This window comes from Lepisma saccharinum, chromosome 2 (genome assembly GCF_977018435.1).
Source record: "Lepisma saccharinum chromosome 2, izLepSacc3.1, whole genome shotgun sequence".
Lineage (NCBI taxonomy): Eukaryota > Metazoa > Arthropoda > Insecta > Zygentoma > Lepismatidae > Lepisma > Lepisma saccharinum.
This window is the reverse complement of record NC_139230.1, coordinates 1888542-1901889: the sequence shown is the minus strand read 5'-3', so window position 1 is coordinate 1901889 and position 13348 is coordinate 1888542. Positions and strand designations below refer to the sequence as shown.

Below are 13348 nucleotides of genomic sequence, written 5' to 3'. Positions count from 1 at the left end.
TTCCTTTTGAAAATATCCATGAACCCTATTGATTATTTTCCTGCATTGGCTACAAACTACCTCTTTCCTGTTCGCCATCGTACGATACTTACTGCGTTAATAAGCACAAAGCCCCCTATGGAACAACGAGAGTACAAATAAACGTCACATCACATGCCACATACACGTTTATCGAAGAAACAATACAGTTAGGCAATACACGACGCGACAACAATTACTCCCACGTATGTTATTCCTACATTCCGCTCATAACAAACAGGAATCAACACTGGGGCAAAACACCATCGGCAACGCGGTGAATTGGCAACACAGCAACGTGCAGAACGAAGTTAGCGCTGCAGCTTCCTCCCGCAACTGCGTAACTCTCGGCTCCACCGCTAGGTGGTCTGTTCTCTGGTTGGTCAGCGGCATGTTCCCCGCTCCCCACTTCCCCTGCCAGCTTCTAGAGCGCACGATGTAAGAACTGAAAAGAGCTATAGTACTGCTTTATAACTTGCCATTCAACCCAAAATTTTCTTGCTTTTGTTAACAGATTATAAACATCTATTTAACTGTTTTCACTAACATCTATCCTATATTTATATCAGATTTTTCACTATTACACCATTCTTTTAATTTACTATGCAATGTTGAGATTCCAAATGAATGTTCAAAAAATATTTTATTAGGAATTAATTCTCCCACATGAGAGATTTAACAGAAAGAAAAATCAACTATGTTTGTTTGTATTAATTATACTATACATTTATGTGTGCTTAGTGCCATATCAAAATTAAAATGACTACAATGTCAAAAAACATAAAAATGTGTGACAGCAAATTTTTCATCTCCTGGTTGGTCAGTGTCTGTGTCTGTGTAGGAAGATTAAAGAATTCTATTATACTGACTTGATGGAAAGCTCTAGCATGACTAGGTAAACTATCAAATTCTTTCCTTGACGACCTAAAAACAAAGAAAGTACAATTAAGTTGCCCTACTCAGAACCCTTTGGCAGCACCATAGCTAGACTTTTGGGTGCCCTAGGAAGGATTCCACCAAGCCAACATTTTATGTGCATCCTTTGATATATTATTCTTATGCCATGGTTTGTGATATTTAGATCCTACAAATTTTGAAATGAGGAAACAAAGAAAAACTCATTTACAATAATATATTTAAAGATTCGTAATTTACATTTCTGATTAAAAACTACTACTTTGGGAAACAGAAAATTCCAGCAGTGTGTGACCAGAACATACCTCTGCCAGGTGTGAATTTTGCATATTCTCAAGGTCTTTTTCTTTAGGGTGGCATTGACCCCTTGAGAAAGTAAAAACAGCAGTAGAGGGGTTGCCTACAGTTTCATAAGTGTATTATAAAGTAAAGTAAATCAAACATGAAGGACTGAAAACTTATGAGACCAAAATAGAAGTGAAACTATTTTTAGGAGTGTTAGGTTTATTGGTGCTGATAGTAATTTTCGATGTTATCGTTAAGTTGGGAGTGCTAAATTTAATGGTGTGCACGTGTTCTCTAGCTATTTGAGTGTGCATTCAACCAGTTTTTACTAGTGAAAATTAGCAAAAGTACTCTGAGGTGGTAGGTTTTTACTTACGCAGGCCATACTTTGTTATCAAATATCTCTGTTAATTGTGTTTTCCGTGCACTGGAACCAATTTTACATTATGTAAATCATCGAAATTTGTTGATAAAAAAAATCAATGTAATTACCAAGGGAGTACAGTGAATTAACATCTTATCTGGACATTTGTGGTGGATATCCCTTCGAGATTTGTGTTGTATGGGTTCACGTTGACAGGATGCATACTGAACACTGCTGCATTGACGTAACCTCAAATTACTGGTTGTCGTTACTTCAGTGCCACATTTCAACCTGGAGCTGAAAATTTAAACTTTTTTTTCATCAGTTTATATCAGAATTTGCTTCCCTATGGTCTGCATAGCCTCTATACCAAGTTTCAGCAGAATCCGTTGCTTTGAATGGTCTCCAGAGGGCTTTGAGAAGAGCTCCTTTAATTGTGGCCAACCGAGAAGTGGATAGATAACTTTTAAATCAGGATTAAGAAACTGATGCTATTGCAAAAGCAACAAAATGTGCTAGAAAGAAGTTCACAAAAATATGAAATTAAAAACAAACCAATAGAAAAATTGATCAAACGGTGCATTCTGTCCTGTTCACAACACATCTATTTAGACAAATCACTTACGAGGACAGTAGATCCATTAAGTGTTCAGGTGTTGAAGGATCTGGACGCAGAGGAGGACTTGTAACATGAGCAGCTGCATGGCGCCAGCATTTATTCCAATAATGGCTTCCATCTGTTCCAAGGGAAGCAGCTAAGGGCTCTCCAAATACAACCAAGCCTTGGTTGCGTTTCTCAGAAATCACGTCACCTGATGCCTTGCTCATCACTCGTACAACATACAGAGGGCAGTTTACCTAACAACAGAGGAAACTCCAACATCCTTTCCACAGCAAATACTTCTTAGAAAATAATATTTGGCAAGTATATGATAAATAATATTACATAATTAATAAATTTTACTTGATATGGCAAATTGCAACAAAATGTCAAGATTAATCATATTTGGATCGACTATTTATATAAACCATATAAATCTAAATTTTAATTATTTCTTTTGCATTTTTCCACAGGCAATATGGATATTTCTGCTACAATGGCAATAAAATATTACTACAGTGTAACCCTGATTTTACGTTCCCACATTTTCCATTTTCCTGCATTACATATTCAATCTTGATGGTCCCAAAATAGGAAAATGTTAATAAATTATCCTCAATTTTAAATTTTCCAGCATTTTAAGTTTTTTCAGCTTGGTGCAATGAAAAACAAAGTCGAGGTTCAACTGTATATATCAACATTTTGTTGCTATTTCCATTATGAACACTGGTCAGTACTTAAATTCATTACAAAAATCAGTATGCATCTTCCATACACCACGACTTACGTTGCTAGTAATTCCATAAGATATTCTGGTGTTGTAGGATCTGGTCTTAAAGGTGGACTTAAAACATGCCCTGCAGCATGCCTCCAACATGTGTGAGAGATTTTTGTAGCATCCGTTCCTAGTCCTGCAGCTATTGGTTCTCCATATATTTGATAGCCTTTTTGTCGTTTCTCAACAATCACATCAGCAGCAGACTTACTCATCACATGCACTACATACAGTGGACACTTTACCTACGAAACATGGAACTCATGACATGCAAAACCTTGCAACTTACACTCGTGCAACAATACAACAAAACTAAAATAAAATAAGATCACAGAAACTCATAAAAAAACATGCAATTTGGAAAGCAACGTGTGTTTTATCTGCATTTGAATCTATTGAAAAAAAACTTGTACATGAAGCAAAATAATATTTTTCAAAGGCATAATATTGACAAGAAAGTAAACTTACTTTTGAGAACCATACTCAAAAAATTTAAACTAATAACTAAATTTAATTTGAATTCAGTTCTTAGGTTATATTTTTAAATAAATCCATAAAGAAACCAAACAGTATAAGATATCTATGTCACTGGTATTAATGTAACATGAAATAAAATTTTACTTGTAGAAATAAATGCTTTAGTAAGTAACATAAAATAATGGTGAGAAACTTGCTATGCAAAAAATAATGGTAACATGCTTGATCTCATTCTCTTATAACAAAGCATAAATTATCTAAGTGAAACAGGAAACATATTTTTATCAAAAAATGCCTTTTGGTTGGTTCATTTTAGTACCGAGAAGTACACACCCTTGAGCGAAAAAACCCGCTCACCCTCGAAAATGTCAAAGTAGGAGAATAATTTTTAAAATCACAACATTTGCTAGTGTGCTACAATATTCGTTATAAATTTGTGTTTGCTTCTATCAGAAATATTTCTAGCTTGAAGAGCCTAGTATAACAATGTTAATCAAAATATTATTTGTTCCTTACAAATATCGGAATGTCTAGTAGTTTATGTGTGTTGGAAGAAAACTATAATATACTCGACATTTTCATAAGATGATATTACTAAAGATAAAGAAAATATTAATAATAATGTGAAAACCTGTAAGATTTGTAATTACACATGCATTCTTGCTTTGACTAGATATTTGCTGTCGAGTGGTAGATTTGGGTTCAAGATAATAAGGAGGAAATATCACATGATTCATTCACAGCCTCAGGTGACCTTGAGTATTGCTGTAAAAGGATTTCCTTGCTATAACAGGAACTTCTTGCCATCAGAATTGGAAGTACAAAAAGTTACAATTCTAAGAATGTTAACTAGCTTTACACGATTTGAAAAACAACACAATCAAGAGTAAATGATAACATTAAGAAATTTAAAAAACAAATTGAAGGATGTATATACAATTTGGAAGATGCGTCAGTGGAAAAATCTATGTGAACAATTAAAATTAAGCACCAAGTGAAAACATGGGACATGAACAAAAATGTCAAGTCTATAAACGTAGTGAATGAAATGGGAACTTCTTGAAAAATATTTAGTTTACAATCCTACTGAAACGACTATTAATTACGAAATTATCTACAAAGCAGTTTATCTTATGAATTTCAACACGTCCTCAGTTTCCTTACAGAAGAAATACTCGTATTTGGAAAAACCTACTTCCAATTCTGATGGCAAGAAGTTCCTGTTATAGGAAGGAAATCCTTTTACAGCAATACTCAAGGTCACCTGAGGCTGTGAATGAATCATGTGATATTTCCTCCTTATTATCCTGAACCCAAATCTACCACTCGACAGCAAATATCTAGTCAAAACAAGAATGCATGTGTAATTACAAATCTTACAGGTTTTCACATTATTATTAATATTTTCTTTATCTTTAGTAATATCATCTTATGAAAATGTCGAGTATATTATAGTTTTCTTCCAACACACATAAACTACTAGACATTCCGATATTTGTAAGGAACAAATAATATTTTGATTAACATTGTTATACTAGGCTCTTCAAGCTAGAAATATTTCTGATAGAAGCAAACACAAATTTATAACGAATATTGTAGCACACTTGTGATTTTAAAATTATTCTCAAATGGTTTGAAACGATAGTGAAAACAATAGGGTAATTTTAATAATCATACATTGTAAACTCTACCATACACTGCAAAAAAGGGGGAAAACTATTGGCCGAGTGGAGACTCGAACAAGCGATCAAAATATCATTTTGAGTTTATAAGTAGGATGCCTTAACCAACTACTCTAGCTCTCTCTCTTCTCCCTCCCTCTCTCTCTCTCCTCAACATGCTCGTCCGGGCTTGCTCGGTGGATACTTGGCGGCATGTTTCTTCCGGCCATTTCTTGCAACTTTACATTTCGAGAGGCCTCTTGACATATTTCCCCCATAAATTATAGTTTGGTTTGTGACCATGAATATTTTTATATCCTTACGTATGATTGTTGTAGGAATGTATTCAGCTCCTACAAGCAAAAAGTTGAGTCGGGCAGACTGTCACGATGATCGACAGTGTTACAAACTGTGTAGAACTAGCACCATTTGCAATTTCATTGTCGACATGGTAGGACACGTAATTAAGAACATGTGTGTTGTTTATGTGACCAAACACACAATTGCTATTGTGTTCATTTCTGACTATCAGTGGTTGCAAATTGGGGGGGGGGAGGCAGTTGCTCCCTGCCACTTTTGCCCCCGCACTATGCTAAATCTTATATACAAAGGGAAATATACTGTCTTTGCCCCCCAGTTTTGGAACCCAATCTCTGCCACCGCTGACTATAGACTATATGCATTTTGTGCGAGTGTGTTTGTGTATTTTTTTTTTCAGAATTCATTTTATGCAAAAATTCAGCACGTAATGTTTATCAAGTGGATTGTAAATATTTTTTATTGTTTTTGGAGCCAACATACCAATTTTCTTTCTCATTTTCACAAGACCAATTCTTCAAGTCATCTGCAGCAATAGCAATGTTGACAAATGAAGCAAGAGCAAAGAGTGTATTGTGAAATGTATGAATTGTTTAATTTTAATTATTCATCAGAAATAAGTAAATACATCAATTACATATATTACATGTTGTAACATCACCAAGACTTCGATAACATCACCAATCAGATTTGGACTTTGAAATTTTCGAGGGTGAGCGTTTTTTTTCACTCAAGGGTGTACATTATTTCAATACCTTAAAATGCATACATGGTGTCCTAAAACAACTTCAACAATAACTTGTATCCGGAACCTTTGGTGGCGAGATCATGTGTCGATCATTAGACATACCTGTCACCTAGGTGGCTCTAGAATATTCATCTGTGGAGTGTTGCATTTTCTTGTATTTTGTAATTGTGTATTCAGAGTGCCCTATACAGCTCAGCGCTTGACATAAGTATGGATTATTTAGTTTCAGTTTTTAATAAGGAGTTGATCCCTGTATTAGTTTTAATGTATGAATTAATTAATGTTTAAACAACATTTTTCATTTTATTACAAGGGCCTTTGTCATTATTTTTTTTCAGTAAAGGGTTTGCCCTCGAACTATGTGAGGGACTCTATTAGCAATTATGCTAACATGCGTATGTATAATTTCCAAATAAATAAACTGTTATAACATAACAGTCTGCGTGTTTGAAATGAGGTAGCAAATCGATTTCATCAACATCTGTTGGATGTATGTCTAGCGATCATTGATATTGTATGACACTCGGAAACACATGATGGGAGACATTTTAGAATGAACAGTCTTGAATTTAAGTCTGCATTTATTGGAAATTCTTTGTCTTGGTCAGTTTCTAAATACTATAAATACTTCTCACAACATTGCAAGTATCATTACTCTTTTATATTTTGCTCAGGTAAGACTCGAAAGTTGTTTTTAAGTTGTCCCTTTTAACAAGAGACACTAGCGGCAACCCTGCCATGTGTCCTTGGAAGTGATGCCAAAGCAATCATTTGCTATGTTGGGTTGCATAAATAAAGATTAGATTTTGAGCGCTTATAAGGCAGAAACTAAGCACTTTTGAGGTAATGTTTACAAGGAAAGTTACTTATTCTTATGATATCTACTACCACTCAGCCATTGTTGAAGTTGTTTTAGGACACCCTGTGTATTATCTACCAATGATGCTGAATGAGAAACTAATACAAGCCTTGCAATGATTGTTGTCAGACATTTTAAGCTCTTCTTCTAGTGCTGATATTATCATAAATATTTTTCGGTGTACTTGAGAGAATGTATAAATTTAATCTTCAAGTAGACAGGTCTTAACATCCATAAACCCAGCGTAATGTAAATAAAGTCACACATTGTTTATGAGATAGATTATGCACAACACTTGAAATACATTACTTCAGGTTGGTGTAACCACACAAGATAGACTGCTAGTACATAATGGTTCCTGTTCATTGACTTGTGAACAGGTTTCATTTATACAGTGTAATGCTCTTAATCATATATTTGACATTTTTAGTATTAATTCTTGAAGCTTTACTGGTGGTGAATAATGAGGTTCTCTTCTGATATTAGCCAGGTCAGTTCCGCATGCGCTTCAGAGCTTTGTAGAGCTAATATCACTTTCATCTTCAGCGATTGAAGTGCAGAGCTGTGTCTGAAGCCAGTTCTAAGTACTTGGTGTAGGAGCAGTCCAGTGTAAGTGGCAGGCCAAACAGGTGTCATCTCTCCAATGTCCACACTCTAGGTTGACTATAGCCAGCCAGGCTGGGTCCAGTTCGAACTCTACATTCACTGAAACCTCCACTGAAAATCGGAAACCAACTTTGAAATCTCAAGGATGACTTAGGACCATAGACACCTGGGGTTTGCCACTCAATTGCTGTTGCAGTAAAGCCTACATTGGATAAACTAGAAGGACAATAGCAAGAACTTTCATCCACAAATATCAAGGTCAGTGGAACATTCCATCCATATGAGGGCCAGAGAACTGACCTCCCAACTAAGATCATCAACAAGTCATCCAATTACTGGGAATACATCATCAAAGAAGCAACAGCCATCCACATGGAAAGGGGAAATCTGAAGAGGGACGCAGAATCGAAATGGACCCAGCCTGGTTGGTGATAGTTGACCAGGAGGGTGGACGTCACGAGAGATGACACTTGTTTGGTGTGGCCTCCCACCTACGCCAGACTCCTCCCACACCAAGTACTTAGAACTGGCTTCAGACACATCTCTGCAATTCATTCCCTCAAGATGAGAGTGACATTAGCTCTTAGAAACTCAGACGCATCTCTGGAACTGACATGTTAATATCCCAAGAGAACCTCTTCATCTTTCAGTATTCTTCAGAATGTCTGGTGATAGAGGATGAGAAATCTGGCATACTTAACTTTTTAACTAATATAAGCTGATGGGGGGAGCAAGATGGCGGAAGAGGAACCCATGCACAGGTTATTTAATGCACTTTCTAAAATCAACCCAGCATACACCTGTTTAGATGTAATTGTAACTTAAACTCTATTCATTGAAGTTTTGTACAGAATTAGGATGCAGTTTTAAATTAACTTATCTGGTAGTGTCACACATTTGAGTTTCATTTTAACTGTATAACCTCTGTGTTCATTATTTTCACTGTTGCATTAAATGTTGATTGAATTGACATGCTTCTCTATTAAATTACATTATTCAACTTTCATGTCAATTATCTTAATTATTAATAATAAATAAATAAATAATGTAGGTAACCAGCTGATGTTAATTGGTTTTGCTTTACAAATAACAGGGTTTCAGAGTATCAACATTCCAGCTTGTGCAAATGTTTCAGAGTGACATTCCTATCTGGATCAGAAAACTTCTTGCTCCACTCCAGAGTGGAGATCAAGTAACAACTGTGAGGTGTAAATGCTCCAGAGCACTCTGTGCTTTGAGAATAAAAGTGAAAATGAAAACTAAAAATTCTCGGTTCTGAGTCAGTTGTTATTTTGTTTACGGAATTGATATGGCACGATTTGAACATCACCTGTTCAAGAAAGTTGATATTGCTGTTGGTAATATTGTTATTATAACACTGATTATTATTATTATTACTACTATCCATATTATTATTTCTTGCACCACTACAAATACCACTACTACTACTACTACTATAAGGGATAATGTATTTCAGTAGCAGGAACCTGGGGTTCAAATCTCTCACTTCCTGCCACCCGCTGGAGTTCTGGCCATAGATCCATACAACATGATTTGGTACCCTCCCCTTTTTTATTGTTTGGGCATGTGTGTCTCAGTTTATGAAATGTGGTGGTTTTACTAATTTTTTTGCCAATTGAAAGAATATGCTTGATAACATTCAAATTCTTATATTCTGATTTATACTTCCAAAAACATCTCAGTGGTGAAATACTTTTTAATTCATATTTGGATGAACATCAAATGAAAAATTTACATACAGCTCTCTCTAATGAGCCAAAACGACATTCCTGTATTATTTTACCAATGTTTAATGTGCATTAATATTATTCATAGTTAGACATTATAATGTTGTGCAGTTCAATAAAATGTGTAGTTTTAGCATTTTTGGTACAATTAAAACTATTTACTGGCAATGCATCTCTCACCTATTATACAATTTGACAAGAACTGTGGATATGAAGACTTAGTGCAACACTTTTTGAACATAGATAAAGATGTAAGTCTTAAAGCTGAGAGTGACGTTAGCTCTCGAAAGCTTGGAATGATTTCCACAACTCACCTGGTCGATAGCCCGAGAGAATCTTTTCATCATTCGTCGGCAGGAAAGCTTCAAGTCTTATTTCCAGATTATATAAATTATATCCTCATAATCAAAAAAAGTACAGCCACAACAAAATGAGAATTTTGCAGTTAAAGTTTATTTATAGAAATATAGTTTGGTAAATTTATTGATATAACATTGTGCCTATTTCTTCCAATATCAATAGATTTATCTGCCTCAGCCCTATTCTTGGACAGACTGTCTGCCTATCAGTCATATTCAACTTAGGTGCCAAAAAAACTTAATACCACACTGGAAATATACAAAGATAATATGAACCCTGCTCCCAACAAGTGTCTAATAATGGAAGCTTGTTAAACACACACTATCCAACTAACCTCATTATGTCAAGTGCATCTGAACAAAATACATTCCAAATTTTTACCAATCAAAAAGTAAGTTATGCTAAATGTAAAACCCCTATGAATAATTACCTGGTTAGCTATAACACAAGCTCTATTTACTGCTTCTGCTTCAACTTCTTCAGGACGAGACATTTCGTGTCCTTCAGGACCTGTTATGCCAGCAGCCAGAAGCTTCTTGGTGTTCTACAAAGAGGAGATTTCATGCCAACACACATTATAAATTGAAGTAAAATAGTTAATACCTTAGCAAGTGAAAATTTGTGTTTGCTACTGTATTGTAAAGAGGATATATATAATATTTTTGCTATTCAATGACAACCACGGCCAGATTAAGGGATTTCATTGCAAAATTCCAAGGCGTTCTTCAAAATGTTGTTCTTCTATAACTGATAAATGTGAGAACAATTTAAAAACCCATAAATTTTACATTCAACATAATTGTACAAGATCTCATGACAAAGAAATGCAAATTTACACTACTGTTCACAGAAAATTAAACACCAAATGAACATAACAATTAGACTGAACTTTGGGTTAATATCTCATAAAAGGAATAAAGAATTATGCTAACATCCTTTTTGCTGTTTTGAAGCAAATCCACCCAAAGTCTCCTGCAAGATTGAGATCTGCCACATACATGATGACTTCACACCCTCAACCTCAGGATCAACAACCACCACTTCTCATAAGTCAAACTACATAAACTGGCCACTTTCGTTCTCAGGCCAAAGAAGAAAGTTTCCATTCCTTCTTTTTTCATCTCTATCCCCACTTTCATTATGTAAACTAAGAGAGACATATCATTATTAAAACAGCAAAAGAAAAAAAAACTGAAAATATCTCTCAGTTGTTAAATTATTTAGTAAGATCTTAAAAGTATAAACTTTCTTTTTTCTTTCTTTACAAACTGTGTAAATTTAGTTTTTGTGAATTACTTGAGTGGTGTAGTTATTAGATCTCTTATTTCTGAGTAATGCAGATCATGGAACTTCATGAAATCATGCAAAAGCATGCACAATACTGGGCATGTTCTTTTTACACTGTGCCCTGAGAATTCATCAAAATCAAAAGTAAGTGTAAACATATATATTATACACAGTGCGGCAATTTGAAATCAAGACTGATTTTTTTTCTCGGTAGGTGGTTCCACCGTGCATGCTTTCTATGGTGCGAACAAGTAATGGGTATCTCACGAACAATCGACGCAGAGCTCGTTGACCTTGAGCGACATTGCTGCTTGTGGCATTGTTGAATGTGGGCACGTGTCGTCAAAGTGCGTCGTGATTTAAACATGGAACAAAGAGCAAACATAAAGTTTTGTGCGCTGTTGGGTAAAACTCCTGCGGAAACGTTTGACATGTTGTAGCAAGTCTATAGGGACAATTGTGTATCCTGTACACATGTATTTGAATGGCTCAGGCATTTCAGTAAAGGACGGGAGCCAATTGAACACAACGAGCATCCAGGTGTAGCAGGGACAGTGAGAACACAAAAATTGGTTGAGAAAGTGAGGATAATCATTACTGAAGACTGAAATTTCAGACAGACTGTTACTGCTGCATTTTATCTTGAAGTACTGAAATGTTTGGTGCAAGGAATAACACTGGGAGGCCCGAGAATCGGGATGATGGCAGCTGGCGTCTGCTTCATGACAGTGCCCCAAGTTACAAGACTGTGATTGCGAAGAACTTTTTGGCCCTAAATCAACTCTGTGTATTGTCACACCCTGCCTACTCACCAGATCATCTGGCTCCATGTGATTATTTTTTTTTTTTTTTCTAAACCAAAATCTGCACTGAAAGGTTCCAACTTTTATGATGTATCAACAATCAAGAAGGCTACGACATGGATTTTAAAAAGAGTTACACAAAATGAATTCCAGCAATCCTTCTATGCACTGGTAGGCATTGTGCTACGATGTGTGGATGCAGGAGGGTCCTAATTTGAATGATCCAAGGTAAGTAATTCTATGAAGACTTGTTTATTTTTTACAGCACCAGTCTCAATTTCAAATTGCCGCACTGTGTACATCAATTGAGAGTGACATTTTCATGAAGTTTATTTTTTAAGGTTCTATCAAAGTCCTTACATAGCTGCATAAACACAGTAATATTAGCAGCCATAACTGTTCAGGAAATTATTCTGTGGCTTGATTTGTAATGGCAGTCACAAAAATATGCTTTTCTAACATGACCTCTGTTACCCAAATAGACTTTACTGAAACTAAGCTGTATAGTTTTATAAATTGGATATTTAGAAATAGCAGCTGCTAAGAGTTGAGCTTCCCTTTAATTGTATGCATCTAGCCCTCTTCCCTCTCATTGCATTTTCAGATGCTTATTAGCAGTGGCGTAGCATGGACATTTCGGGTGGGAACGCCAAGTCCGAGGGAAGGGTCGGCCCTTTCTTGCTTAATAACTTACTTATGGTATTAGTCGCCACAGGTATTGTTTATTTGCCTGAAGTCAGCTGGGTTTTCAATAAAACATCATCCATGCATGTTTTTGCTAGAAAATTAGATGCCTCACTATGCCACAAATGTTTTGAACTCTGGTGTTTTATATCTTTCTGCATGACGCAAGTCATTAGAAAACCTACCTGAATCACAAGCACCTTTGAACAACAGCAGACGTCATTGTTGTGGTTGATCCAACTACTCATTGATTTGGTTTATTTTACTTCGCTCTTCTACCACTTTTGGTTAATCGCGAATATGAATATGAGTGATGATATTGATGAAGGGACACTGACAAAGAACACCCGTGCTCACGCTGGGATTTGAACCAGGGACCTCTGTCGTCTTGGCACACTGTGCAAAGCAGAGTGGATGATCCAAATATCGTACACTCTACTGACGTAACAGTGCCGATTAGTAATTCAGACCACTGTTTATTACATCTTGAGAATGCTGATAAACATTTTAAAATAATTTTGTCCAGAGACCATAAGATGTTAAGAGTTTTCAAATGAATGCAAAACATTTCCATTGACACAATATTAAGCAGTTAGATAATAACGAAAAAATACAATAAAAAAAAATAATAGTTTTGTGGGTTAAGTGGTAGAGCAGCCACAGGCTGAATTTCTACCACGAGGACTTCACCAACTTACTTCACAAAAACTGTGTTGATCTTTTAGTTTCTAATGCACTTCGCTGTTTGTGCGATAAATCATACAATGCAGTGACCATTAAGAAGCAGTATATTTTTGATTGGTAAAGTTACGTCAGTCAATATTGCGTATTGTAGCATC

General features: G+C 35.6%; 1 protein-coding gene across 5 annotated transcripts in view; it reads right to left on the bottom strand.

Annotated features, from left to right (window-relative positions):
* CRMP (Collapsin Response Mediator Protein) overlaps positions 1-13348 on the bottom strand; it is a 276601-nt gene that overhangs the window by 20663 nt on the left and 242590 nt on the right. For 4 of the 5 annotated variants that reach the window (XM_083116907.1, XM_083116909.1, XM_083116910.1 and 1 more), the window contains 2 exons: positions 10166-10279; positions 2971-3203 (listed from right to left, as the gene is read on the bottom strand). In XM_083116907.1, coding sequence (XP_082973033.1) covers positions 2971-3203; positions 10166-10279 — 347 coding nt within the window. Of the gene's footprint in view, positions 1-2207; positions 2441-2970; positions 3204-10165; positions 10280-13348 lie in introns of all 5 variants that reach the window. The other variant, XM_083116908.1, reaches the window with a different exon arrangement.